A 12876-nucleotide genomic window follows, 5' to 3' on the forward strand; every position below is an offset into this window, starting at 1 on the left:
TTTTAGTAAGCGTTTCTTTTATTCGATTGCCATGTTATTCCTGAAACTGAAACCAAGATGTATTATTAATATTGGCAATATGTTTCAATAAGGCTTTGTTTCCTGTAACCCCTTGTTGATCATTGTCCTTTGTATTCATTGTAAAGAAACCATCGTTTCTGAAACCACAAGTTTCTTCATGAATATCATTTTAGAATTATCTTCCTTATATGTGTCGACCGGAAGGCGTCTAAACTTTATTAACGATCTTTGATACATGTGGATATCGAACGTTCTTAACGATGGCTTTATTTGCAATGATACAATGACAAGGGAAATCCTAAAACCCCAACAGGGATTTTAATGTTAACTTTCACCACGTGTTTAAGTATGGCGTTATGGGTACTCTTTGTGTTAATACCACACTATTGTGAGGGATTGGGTAAGTGTATATTTTGATAAAACTTACATTTTTTCTTTGAAATTGTGCCGTATACTTTAATGTAATTATTTTTTTATGTTCAAAACTTGCGAAAAAAATATATCTTACCAAAATGAAGAGATAACAAATGTTATGAGTAATCTGTTCTTTTGGGAAGTTGTCTAGCTGTCGGGTAGTGTTTAATGACTTAACCATACGCTTGTAGACACGAATTTGTTAAAGATAATCCACCGGACGTTTCTCTGTAGTTTCAGATCTATCAGTATACGTTATTTCAATTAATAATTGTGATTTTTGTGATGGTGGTGGTTCTCGACCACTCTTCGTCCTCCTCCAAACACTGCTGACACTATTTAGATGACCATATGAAATTTTGTTTATCCTAATTTCTGTCTTATTAATAATCACTCTCCAATCATGACAATGACAAATTATGACAATGTGCTCATGAAGTACTAGCGTATGTAGATGTTATAATAAAAGATTGAATATTATATACTTTGTCTTATTTGAGGAACTCCTGCAATCACTGTTGAAAACGATGTCGGAATGCTAAGTTTGTTACAGCCAACGTTTGTTGGGAGAAGTGTGACGTTTGAATTCACACCGTCTAAATCGACTTCAATAGGCGATGTCAGGTGGTACGTTATAAAATCGCAGTGGCCAAGTGCAAAAGCAATTGAAGAGGATGATACGAGTGTTCAGCGTAAGGGAAACTCTACCTTACTTACCATAGCTGACGTAGATTTGAGTTTTAATCGTACCATTGTATACACATCAGTTGGAAATAAAACAAAATCAGCATCACTCGAATTGAATTTAAAAGGTAAGTTTGAGTTTAGTTGTTTTCAATTCTAGAATGTTCAATTTTGTCTTTAATGTTGGTAAATTGTAGAATATAACATTATTATCTTTAAACATAAGGGCTTATCTCATATTATACTGCGCATCTTTCCAGATTACACAAATGCAAACGGCTGTGGAGAACTGTACTTTTTATCGGAGGGACCGTATTTTGCGGGAGACAATTTAAGTCTTGGATATTTTTCGTCACCATTAGTTGCAAAGGAGAAAAATTCAAGCAAGTTTTCTGTAAAACTTATCATTGGCAATATTGAGAACCATACGTCCATTGAACAAGAAAAAGGTGTTTCAAAGCTTGACCAGGAGGGACACGAGTTTATATTTACTTTGTTTAACGTAAAGAAAAATGACAGTGGACAGTATTTGATTCAGTGTCTAAATGGAATTTCCGGAAAGTACTCTAATAGTATCCATTTGTCAATTATAGGTTAGTTTGCTTTATTCAAAATTAAATATTGAATTTGTGCTGAACATTTGATTGCTGTTTTAAACATGTGATGGCTAGTGTGTTGATGATATTTTTAGGTAAGCCGATAATTGGTCCTTTAGCCACAATTTCTACATGCAGAGAGTGCATCATTTTAAAGACAGAAGAAACACTTGCAAGAGTGTTCTGCGAAACGGATGAAACGGATGAAGAGTATAACGCCACCAATGTAGCATTTAAAATAGGACGAAATCAGTATGCTTCAAACAAACTTTCACGGAATCGATTTGGTTTAAAGTCATATGACGAACCAGCAAGTGCGTTTCATCAATTGAATGTTATTTGTACTGTCTTTGGAAAGCACAGGAACATGTCAATGGAAGCTTCAATATTTGTAGTCGGTAAATCATTTGTATTTTTTATTTTCAAAATGAAGAGATTAAGCTTATTTTGACTTTAAAACAGATCGAAAACATGATTTATAGGTCCTTAACCAATAACATGTCTCTTATGGGAATGACATTGTTTTGCTTTAATACAATATGTGTCAAGGCTCTGTATATCTCTAGAATGGCTAAATATTTCATCCTTAGCTTAGTTCAAATCTGACCAGAGTGTTCAAACAATATAAGCACGGTATTGCTGAATTAAAAATCTCAACAAATGAAATTATAATAACAATTGGTTCTTAAAATGCATTACTTTCTTATATATACATCAACTTAAACAAGAATACGCTTAAAGAACTTATTTAACTTTGTCTAAGCTGCTTTTAATTAAGTAAATTGTTCATCTTAACATTTTTCTGTTAAAGAGTACGTATCATAAATGCAAACAATTTAACACGAATTATATAGTTTTTAACCCTTTAATATCATAAATAAACGTCCACAATTGAACGCGTTTATTTTATATTGTTTTATCTAATTACATTTTCTGTAAATCGTTCAAAACTACAAACTCTTAAAGATGCACTCTAACTCCCTAATAAGAGTTGCCACATTTGATACAAATGTTTTAATATACCAAAAAAGATGAATTCATGTAAAAAACAATGGTTCTCATGAAGGATACTGAGTTTGTTCTGAAATTAAGGTACATAAAATACGGTATTTATACCTGATGAGACGATAGTAGATCACAGTAAATGTTTTATCCCTCACCAATCATTCATTCTGTACAGCTGGTAAAAACACGGTTACGATCGGTTAATTAGTAATTAATTTTTCCCCAAAATGCATTGTTTAGTAGGTAGTAAAAAGTTTATCACCCAAAATTATATTTTTTATACATGTGTATGTATAGACTTTAATCATAGGGTCACTTTAAAAAAATAAGAATAACCTGAACAGTTAAAAAAAATCCTCATTATTTCTTTTTAGATGTCTTTTATAAAACTTACATTATTATCCCATTACAATAAATTAATCATAAAGTATACATTTGTATTAAATGAAAACACATAATTTGTGGATTATTTGTGTTAATATAACGGGGTGGGGACGCAATACTTTCGATTCAAAACACCTTACATAGTCATATACATCTATACACCGGTGTCTAAACAAAATAGCTAGGTAAGTTTATATAAAAGCTTACAGTATAATTTTGGATTTTGCTGATTTGCTATTACAATTCCTAAACACAATTTCAACTTCGTTATTTGAATTAATATAAATTGATTATATTAAATTGCATTTGTATATAGCAAAATCGAATAAAATGTTTTGAAAAATCAAAATCAAAGAATATGTTCAATCGCGTCCCTTTTGGTAAATTTGGCAATCTTAATAAAAGCACTTGTGTGGGTTTCTTTTATAACTTAAAATGTATCCGTACATAAGCTCGACTGTCCCAAAAGTAAAATACCATTGAATACAGATTTTATTCAATAATTAACATTTATACCATCATGAATATTAGTGGAACACCATAGTTACTACCATGTGTTACTGATATTTACCATTTATAACTGTAGCCCGTGGAACTACAGTATTGCGAGATATTATAAATACAATATAAAAATAAAGTGTGTCAACATTTCCCAAACAACAACTTATTAATAACTAGGGTAATGCATATACAAATACATTTGCTTGTAATAGTAGTAAATTGGTTGATAAATCCGTCTATGATACAGTACAGTGAAATTAAACATGTTCAAGTTCATAACTATACATGATACACTATTTCTTTTCAAAACCGTAACTTTTGCGAACTTTCTTTGCAGTTTATGCTTTTAATATTGCAATAAGTACAGATTTGTGTTGTATTCCTTGATCCATGTATAACTGTATAATCTTAGTAAACAACGTTTGAAAATTGCATTTGATATGTTACAATGTGATGACATTATCAAAATATGAGGATTCCGTTGAATGTCTGGAACTCTAGAAAACGTGTTTGCGGGATCAAGAATATAGTGATTATAGCTTTTAAACATATATCATTAAAAAAGAGGCAGTTTCTTAAGGATATTGTCAAAACACGTGGCACTTTACAATCATATGTGCTGATTGGTAACACTTTAGTAATATTGGGTGATTTATTGATAGTGAAGTATTGAATAACCATTAAAATAGTCATACCTTTATTTTTTTAGATCAAAGTTAATATTTTTGAGATAAACAAATTTCTTAATATGTTCTTCAATAGATGGCAAACTAACAATTCATGAACTTTATAACATTTTAAGTGCTATATAACAACAAATAATTAATATGATTAATAAGTTTCAACATGAATCTTAAACTTTATAAAACATATCTTTTTTAGATTTACTAAAACACATTTTGCACTACATTTACATGTACACTATTTTCTTAGGATATCATGTATTATCAAGAAATGTGCGTGACCTGTTATTTGGGATTACATCAGAGTCCTTACATTCAGCCTTAATTAGGCTGATGTATTTAAATTTCACTTTGTTTTTTTATACAACTTTTCGCTTTAAAAACAGCTTCTATAACGAAAACATAAAAATCTTTCGAGATCAACCGAACCTGAGTCATATGGCACAAATGAAAGACTCAAATACAAAGCATTAGGTAAACACAAAATTAGCATTTGAAATGAAATGAAAGGCAGTGTCATTGTCATGGCGATGATCATTTTCATTGTTCATTAACTGACAGCATTTCAAAATGTTAACACAAGGCCAATCTCTAGCTTTATACTTTTGATCAGAACCATTGTTCTATTGTTTCGTATTCATATATTTTCCTTAATGCTTAATTATACTTCTTTTACAAATTGCTGTAATCAAATCAGACTAATTGTGTTCCGCCTTTGTCGGCGAGTACTGTTGGAGGGAGAAACTGTGGATATAACTGGATATCTGAGCCATTTTACAATTTTATCTTATTGATTATGTTTTCCTTATTTCTTAATTATATTTCTTTTACAAATTGCTGTTATCAAGTCAGACCAACTGGTCCTCCGCATTTGTCGGCGAATGAAGTACTATTGGCGGGAGAAACTGTGGATATTACTTGCACTTCATCGAGCGCAAGGCCGCAACCATTGCTGAGATTTCTTGTCGACGATACTAAAATTGATACCAAAACAAATGTATCAACAACGTTTGACGACTTAACCGGATTATACAAATCTGTATCCAAACTGCATACGTTTAAGAAGAAGTGGGGAAACAAGAACATGTCCTGTCAACAGCTGCCGGAGGTGAATGGATTATACCATGAGACAGTGTCGAACAATGTAAACATAGTTTATAAATGTAAGTATGAAAATGACATATATATCCAGCATTCATAAAGCTTAATGAAATTTAAACTAAGTTATCGTATGTTACAGAAACAATAGAACACCAGTCAATACGCAGTTCAATCAAACCGAAACCGATTATTTTAATTTATGGATGAAGTTGAAAAGCTGTCTTTCAAAATGTATTTATTGTTCATGTTTGCATGTACATTAATTCAAATTTATTAAAATGTAGAACAGTTGTTGTTATTTTGATAGATACTTATGTAATGATTCTTGGTTTTGTTACTGTTGTTTTTCAGTTCCCCCATCACGTCTCATTCTTGTTGTTGGCCATGGCACACTATCGAAATACGTAAATGCCAGTTGTAGATCGATATTCTCATATCCAGCATGCAATATTAAATGGGAATCAACTATTGAACATTTTAAGTACACCCAACTGCAAACGCATACCTTCAATCACACCACAGTGTCAAGGATTAGTTTCAACGTTACGCATGAAGATTTTGGGAAACGAATAAGATGTAGTACTGAATGTCAATATTTCCAGAATACTCTTTCGAACTCAACAACTGTCATATTCTCAAGTAAGTGACAGCAGATATAATATCACTATGTTAATAGTTATTTTGGTCACATTTCATCACATTTAGAGTTCTTATATCGTGCCGTATTCTCTTATTCAAAGTTAACACATAGTTTTTTGGGACACAGCGTGAATATTAATTATTAAAAAATGAACCTAAAAGAATTTCAAATTTTAGATACTGAGAATGTGTCGTTCGATAATATTGGTTTGTGTACACCCCTCCCATGGAAACGGTTATTACAACCGTTTTGATGAAGTGACAATAATGCATATTTAAAACATCCACAGCATAATCTTTACAGAAAAGCCGACAGTTGTTATCAATTCAACCCCAGTATTACCAGTACCACCAACAACCTACACAGTGCTCACATGTGCTGCAAATGCCTATCCTATTGGAAACATCTCTTGGACGACCGCAAAATCGTCTCATTCAATATCTGCAAAAACAAAGTTGTGTTCAAATACATCAACATGTATTTATGAAATTACTACATCTGACGTTGAACAGGAGTATTTTTGCATTGCAAAGAATGAACATGGCAGTGACAGAGGATCTATAATTGTTACAATTCAGGAACGTAAGGATGAGAGAGGTAAACAACCTTGTTAAAATATAATTAGTGACTTAGATTCACTTCATGAACCATTCTGTTTTCTAAACATAAAACGATTACCACTCAGTCTTATTATCGATGCTTTACATAGACACAAACATTTTGGAACCTGGAACTATTCACCCCCGTTTTACGTTTGCAATTGAATTCACATATTGCTTTAGTCCATTTTTGTTCAAACATTGCTTATTTCAAAGCTCTGTACAACACAAAAACATGTATAAAATAATGTATTTATTATGTTGTGTAATAAACGAATTATGAACAGATTGCCACCTAATGCCACCCAAAATATAATTACTATTTTTTCTTTTAAATATTCCTCCACTAATTTTCATTTTTGGTAACGTTGTTGTTGTTTTAAATAATTTGTATGATGCAGACAAATTGTTTGGATAGTTGGCACAGCAAGTTTTGAAGTTTGGCGCTTTAGCTATAAATTGATCCGGGAAAGGGACCTGTTTATTCTCTAAACAAATATTAAAGTCAATATTGTAAATGCTTTTAAATAATTTGCATTACAGAAACGAGACAAAGTGGAAAAGGAAGTTTTTTATGGATAGTAGTTTCTGTTATTGCTGTTGTCACTTTAGGAAGTTTTGTCCTGATTGTGTGCTGTTGTCGTAAACGCTTGAAACGGGGTAAAACGTGTTCCTAATTCTTCATAAAAATTGTTTTCCTTTTAGATTTTAAATAAGGAGTAAAACTACCATTTTAATTTCGTTTGTTAAGGTGAATTGATTTAGTTGAAATTTTTCTGTCGGAGCTTAACAATATCACATCAAGCTAAGTAAAGTTTGCTCTAAGTCAAATCGGAAGGCCCCGACGATGAGGTCCATCCGTGGACTGAACATGTGATCTTTTTAATGAGCGGGTAAAGAACTAGCTTTAACAAAACAAAGTTAACAATTTCAATAGAAACATTTTAATTTTTTATCCGAAAAAATATACTGAATGACAATAATGTTAGGGTTGAATATGGATATATGTACCCACCTCTCGAAATGTTCACACCTCCTATGTTATATTAGTTGCGGAACAAAAAATAGTATGTTTAACTTTAAATACTCTATATTTGCAGTGTACGAGAATTTATATACACATCAAGTTCGAAATATGTACCAAGGCAGTGCATTGCCTTCTTTATACAGGCATACTGAGGTATGGTATCTGAGCTTCAAATATTTGTAATGTTTTTAATGGATATAGTTAAATTGAGTGGCAAGGAAAGTTCTTTATTGCATTCAAACTTACCTCCTTTTAGTGAGCAAATCTGTTTTATTGAAGTCGTTACTGCCAAAGTCAGAGGAGGCATAGTGTGATTGGAAGTTATTGAGTAATATACCGTAACGGTAAATGTAAGAGGAGTCATTGGGTGTAAGGCTTACCATAACTGTCAATGTAAGAGGAGTCATTGAGTGATAGACGTACCGCTACTGTCAATGTAAGAGGAGTCATTGAGTGATAGACGTACCGCTACTGTCAATGTAAGAGCAGTCATTGAATGATAGACTTTCCTTAACTGTCAATGTATGAGGAGTCATTGAATGATAGACTTACAGTTACTTTTAATGTAAAAGGAGTTATTGAGTGATAGACTTAGCTTTACTGCCAATGTTAGAGGAGCCATTGAGTGATAGACATACATATATAATAAATATATTAGTTTCACTTCATTTTTCATTGAATATAATTGTTTCATTTAATCATTTTCGAATACTTGAGTAAAAGGTTTAAATAAATAATTATAATGCCTTCGAAGGAATTTAATGGCTTTCTCATAGACCGCATAATACGTGTACCTTACATTATATGTTCAGTACTGGAACAGCGCAATAGTTTGTGCATATACACGTTGATACTTGGTTTGTTGTTGCAGTTAGACGAAAAGACGTCCCCAGGAATATATGATGAGGTTGACGAAAACAACTTGTCAATAGTACAGGCTGAAACTAATTTGACGACAGATGATAAATGCCAGAGTGTAAATAGTAGCACGTATGATATTATAAGCGAAACAATCTCGACAGGTACACACACGACTGAGAGTACACATGACTACTCAGAGATAAACAATCTAGGAAGTTTAAGGCTGAAAACAGACTCAGAAGGAGGTGAAGGCTACTTACATGTGGTTTATGAGTTACATTGAAACTAAATGAAATTTATTTTTCTTTTGAAATACAACAATTGACTCCAACAGGTTGAATAATTGTTACAGTGTATACTGTAAGAAAACATATTAGACATTACATACAGTTTGGCATGATCGGATAACTGCAGTAAGATAACAACCCGAACTGCCTTATATATGAACAGTAAGGCATACTATCTATCGACGTGTGTGTATTCTATGTTAATTGTTTGTATCAGAATTACTTGAATTGTAATGTTAAAATTTTCTTTTACTTTTGTGGTGGTAGTTGTCGTTAAACGACTTGCATGTTTAGTTCAACTGCAGCAAATTGTATATAGCTTGAATGTTAGAAAAGCAAACTCGTGACAAAATACCTTGGCAAGTATTTTTGTATGGACTTAAACAGTGTGAAATTGCACAATCTCTGTTTCAATACTCGTATTTTATCATAGTGTGATTGTATTTTCAAGAAAAAAACATGATTTCATTCGAATTAAAAAAAACTTCAAATAAGTTTTGTATAGTATGTATGCACTTTGTTTTTTGTGGAGTCTCGTGCTGTTCTTCCATGTTTCTTGTTTGTGTTTTTTGTAGTTGTGTTATGTGTCTTTGGCGTTTACCCTGTGCCATTAAACGGGGTGTACTTGGCTACTGAGCGTGTTTCCGTAGTTTTTCATATAAATATTAACCTTTCTCATTAGTACTCAAACCCAGAAATTGGATCAGCTAGAATTTTCTAAAAGTATTAACCCTTAATCCGCATTTCTCCAGCCCGGGATGTATAGTTACATAATAATATAACATAATATACATAATAAGTACGTTACAACTAATAATTAAAGTATGTCTATTCCAAAAATCTGACAACATCACCCTTAGATCGTGAACATACAATATAGCGTTAGGTATAGGCAATTTAAGAAGTATCTTTCATGTGTATGCGGGTTGAATAGCATTATCCGAGCCGAAGGCATGTGCGGAAGCTGGTTTATTAGTAACGGACAACGCAGCGTGCCTGAGGATCGGATTTGTTGATCCGGTCCGCATACACAAGACTCGTACCTTTTTTGTAAATACCTGAACTAATGTTTGTTTATCTTAAACTCATAGCGCATGCGTAGTTTTTACTGACGTCACTGTTATGACTGTAATTCGAAGCAAATGTTAAAAAGTTCCCTAGAAACGTTGCCCTTTTAAGGTTTTTAAATAATGATGTTGTACCTTTTGTATAATACTAACTTATGTTTACTGTGTTATTCTAATACACCTTCTTTTAATCGCGTATCATAATCTATCAATATACTTTTCTAAGATGGCGTGTTGTGACTTAACCATGGTCGGGAAAACATAGATTGTTTCAAATTACTCACAAAATTGTATTGTTCGATGTCTGACCTTATTAAACGTAAACGAAACGCTCTAAGTATGATCTCCTGTTTAGAATCTCCTGTTTAGGATAACTACCTTACTTAAACTTAACGACATACTCGTTTTTTGCACGACAACTGATGCTGTGGATACACAAACACAAACAAACGCCCACGCAAACGCTCAAATACACGCAAACGAACACACACACACGCGCACGCACTCTCCCACACACACGCGCACGCGCACGCACACACACACACACACACACACACGCACACACACTCACACACTATAAATGAAAAAATTCAGCAAAAGTTTGCAAGTTTATTATGTGGCTTTTCAATAGTTTAAGACCATATTTAGGCCAACATAAGTATGAACATAGTCAGAGTACAATTTGAAAGAACTTAACAACAACGGGTCCAAGACGTACAAATTTTCATTGAAGCCCTTTCGCTTGTTCTGCTTTGGCAGAAAAATAGTAAAGGGAAAATCAAAGGATGGAAATATACTACTTTCATTAAACACCTCTTACGTTTCAGCTTTTTCCGCATCACAACTTCATGGTCGTAAGGATCTTAATACTTTCTCAACACATATATTGCCATGTTACTGAAGTTATTGGAACGGGGTGGGGTTCATCTGAACATTACATGCCGTCAAACAAGTGTTGATTGAATCTATGTCAGCTCAAAGTGAATGTTGCATCACATTTTTAATTTTCAATTGATTTTTCAATACAAATAAAGTCAAAGGTAACCGTATCGGAGATAAATGACACTAAACTTTTGTCTTTGACACGATTGATGTTATACGTGCCACCAAAGTGAACACATGCATAATTCAGTAACCAAACTTCATCGAACTATTCGAGCAACAGCACAGACATCCAGATAAGCTTCGTATATCTCTACATCATACTTGCTTCGCCTTTACATTGAACTTTCATATGATATTGCAAAACTCACTTTTACGATGTGTACCTGTATGTATGGGTCGCTTTTATTTTATATTTTTATTCTTGTTTCAGACAAAACACACGAACGTACGAGCTCGCAATACATTGCTATCAACAGTTTTGACTTCATTTAATATTTTGTGTACGCGTAGTTTACTGTTGTAAATATGTTAACCTTTCAAAGATGTATCAATGCGAGTTGGCGATGCTCGATACTTGTTTCTTTATCCTATTGAATGTTGGTGACTCAAATAAAACGTTCAAGCACACTTTTCTTTTGGTGTTCAAGTGTTTGTATTGTGTGGTATTTCTATTGAATACTAATAAATGAAACTCGCACCGGACTAACGTGATACTTGATCATTGGTATTATTGATGTAGCCGGCCATTTTCGACCCTAATAGTGTATTGACAGTCGTTCTATTGCTCATTGTGTAAGGAGGAGATGGCTGTATGTTTTATTGCTCATTGTGTAAGGAGGAGATGGCTGTATGTTTTATTGCTCATTGTGTAAGGAGGAGATGGCTGTATGTTTTATTGCGTATTGTGTAATGAGGAGATGGCTGTGTGTTTTATTGCTCATTGTGTAAGGAGGAGATGGCTGTGTGTTTTATTGCTCATTGTCTAAGGCGGAGATGGCTGTATGTTTTATTGCTCATTGTGTAAGGACGAGATGGCTGTGTGTTTTATTGCTCATTGTATTAGGAGGAGATGGCTGTGTGTTTTATTGCTCATTGTGTAAGGAGGAAATGGCTGTGTGTTTTGATGTTCATTGTGTAAGGAGGAGATGGCTGTATGTTTTATTGCTCATTGTGTAAGGAGGAAATTGCTGTATGTTTTATTGCTCATTGTGTAAGGAGGAAATGGCTGTGTGTTTTAATGTGCATTGTGTAAGGAGGAAATGGCTGTATGTTTTATTGCTCATAGTGTAAGGAGGAGATGGCTGTATATTTTAGTGCTCATTGTGTAAGGAGGAAATGGCTGAATGTTTTATTGCTCATTGTGTAAGGAGGAAATGGCTGTATGTTTTATTCCTCATTGTGTAAATAGGAAATGGCTGTTTGTTTTATTGCTCATAGTGTAAGGAGGAGATGGCTGTATATTTTAGTGCTCATTGTGTAAGGAGGAAATGGCTGAATGTTTTATTGCTCATTGTGTAAGGAGGAAATGGCTGTATGTTTTATTGCTCATTATGTAAGGAGGAAATGGCTGTGTGTTTTAATGTTCATTGTGTAAGGAGGAAATTGCTGTATGTTTTATTGCTCATTGTGTAAAGAGGAAATGGCTGTTTGTTTTATTGCTCATAGTGTAAGGAGGAGATGGCTGTATATTTTAGTGTTCATTGTGTAAGGAGGAAATGGCTGAATGTTTTATTGCTCATTGTGTAAGGAGGAAATGGCTGTATGTTTTATTGCTCATTGTGTAAGGAGGAAATGGCTGTGTGTTTTAATGTTCATTGTGTAAGGAGGAAATTGCTGTATGTTTTATTGATCAATGAGTAAGGAGGAAATGGCTGTGTGTTTTAATGTGCATTGTGTAAGGAGGAGATGGCTGTTTGTTGTATTGCTCATAGTGTAAGGAGGAGATGGCTGTATATTTTAATGCTCATTGTGTAAGGAGGAAATGGCTGAATGTTTTATTGCTCATTGTGTAAGGAGGAAATGGCTGTATGTTTTATTGCTCATTATTTAAGGAGGAAATGGCTGTGTGTTTTAATGTTCATTGTGTAAGGAGGAAATTGCTGTATGTTTTATTGATCAATG

At 33.3% G+C, this 12876-nt stretch overlaps 1 protein-coding gene across 2 annotated transcripts; it reads left to right on the forward strand.

Moving 5' to 3' along the window:
• Window positions 1-290: 290 nt before the first annotated feature.
• On the forward strand, window positions 291-9294 carry LOC128234324 (uncharacterized). 2 transcript variants are annotated; one of them, XM_052948497.1, is made up of 10 exons: window positions 291-421; window positions 936-1247; window positions 1380-1712; window positions 1811-2113; window positions 5137-5451; window positions 5741-6028; window positions 6333-6626; window positions 7172-7288; window positions 7729-7808; window positions 8527-9294. In XM_052948497.1, exons 1-10 carry the CDS (start codon window positions 343-345, stop codon window positions 8797-8799), a joined length of 2394 nt encoding a protein of 797 aa, XP_052804457.1. In that variant the 5' UTR covers window positions 291-342; the 3' UTR covers window positions 8800-9294. The 2 variants fall into 2 exon arrangements, with proteins under 2 accessions (XP_052804457.1, XP_052804458.1); XM_052948498.1 differs by having other exon boundaries at window positions 8531-8732.
• The last annotated feature ends 3582 nt before the right edge of the window (window positions 9295-12876 follow it).

This window comes from Mya arenaria, chromosome 5, assembly GCF_026914265.1.
Source record: "Mya arenaria isolate MELC-2E11 chromosome 5, ASM2691426v1".
Classification (NCBI taxonomy): Eukaryota; Metazoa; Mollusca; class Bivalvia; order Myida; family Myidae; genus Mya; species Mya arenaria.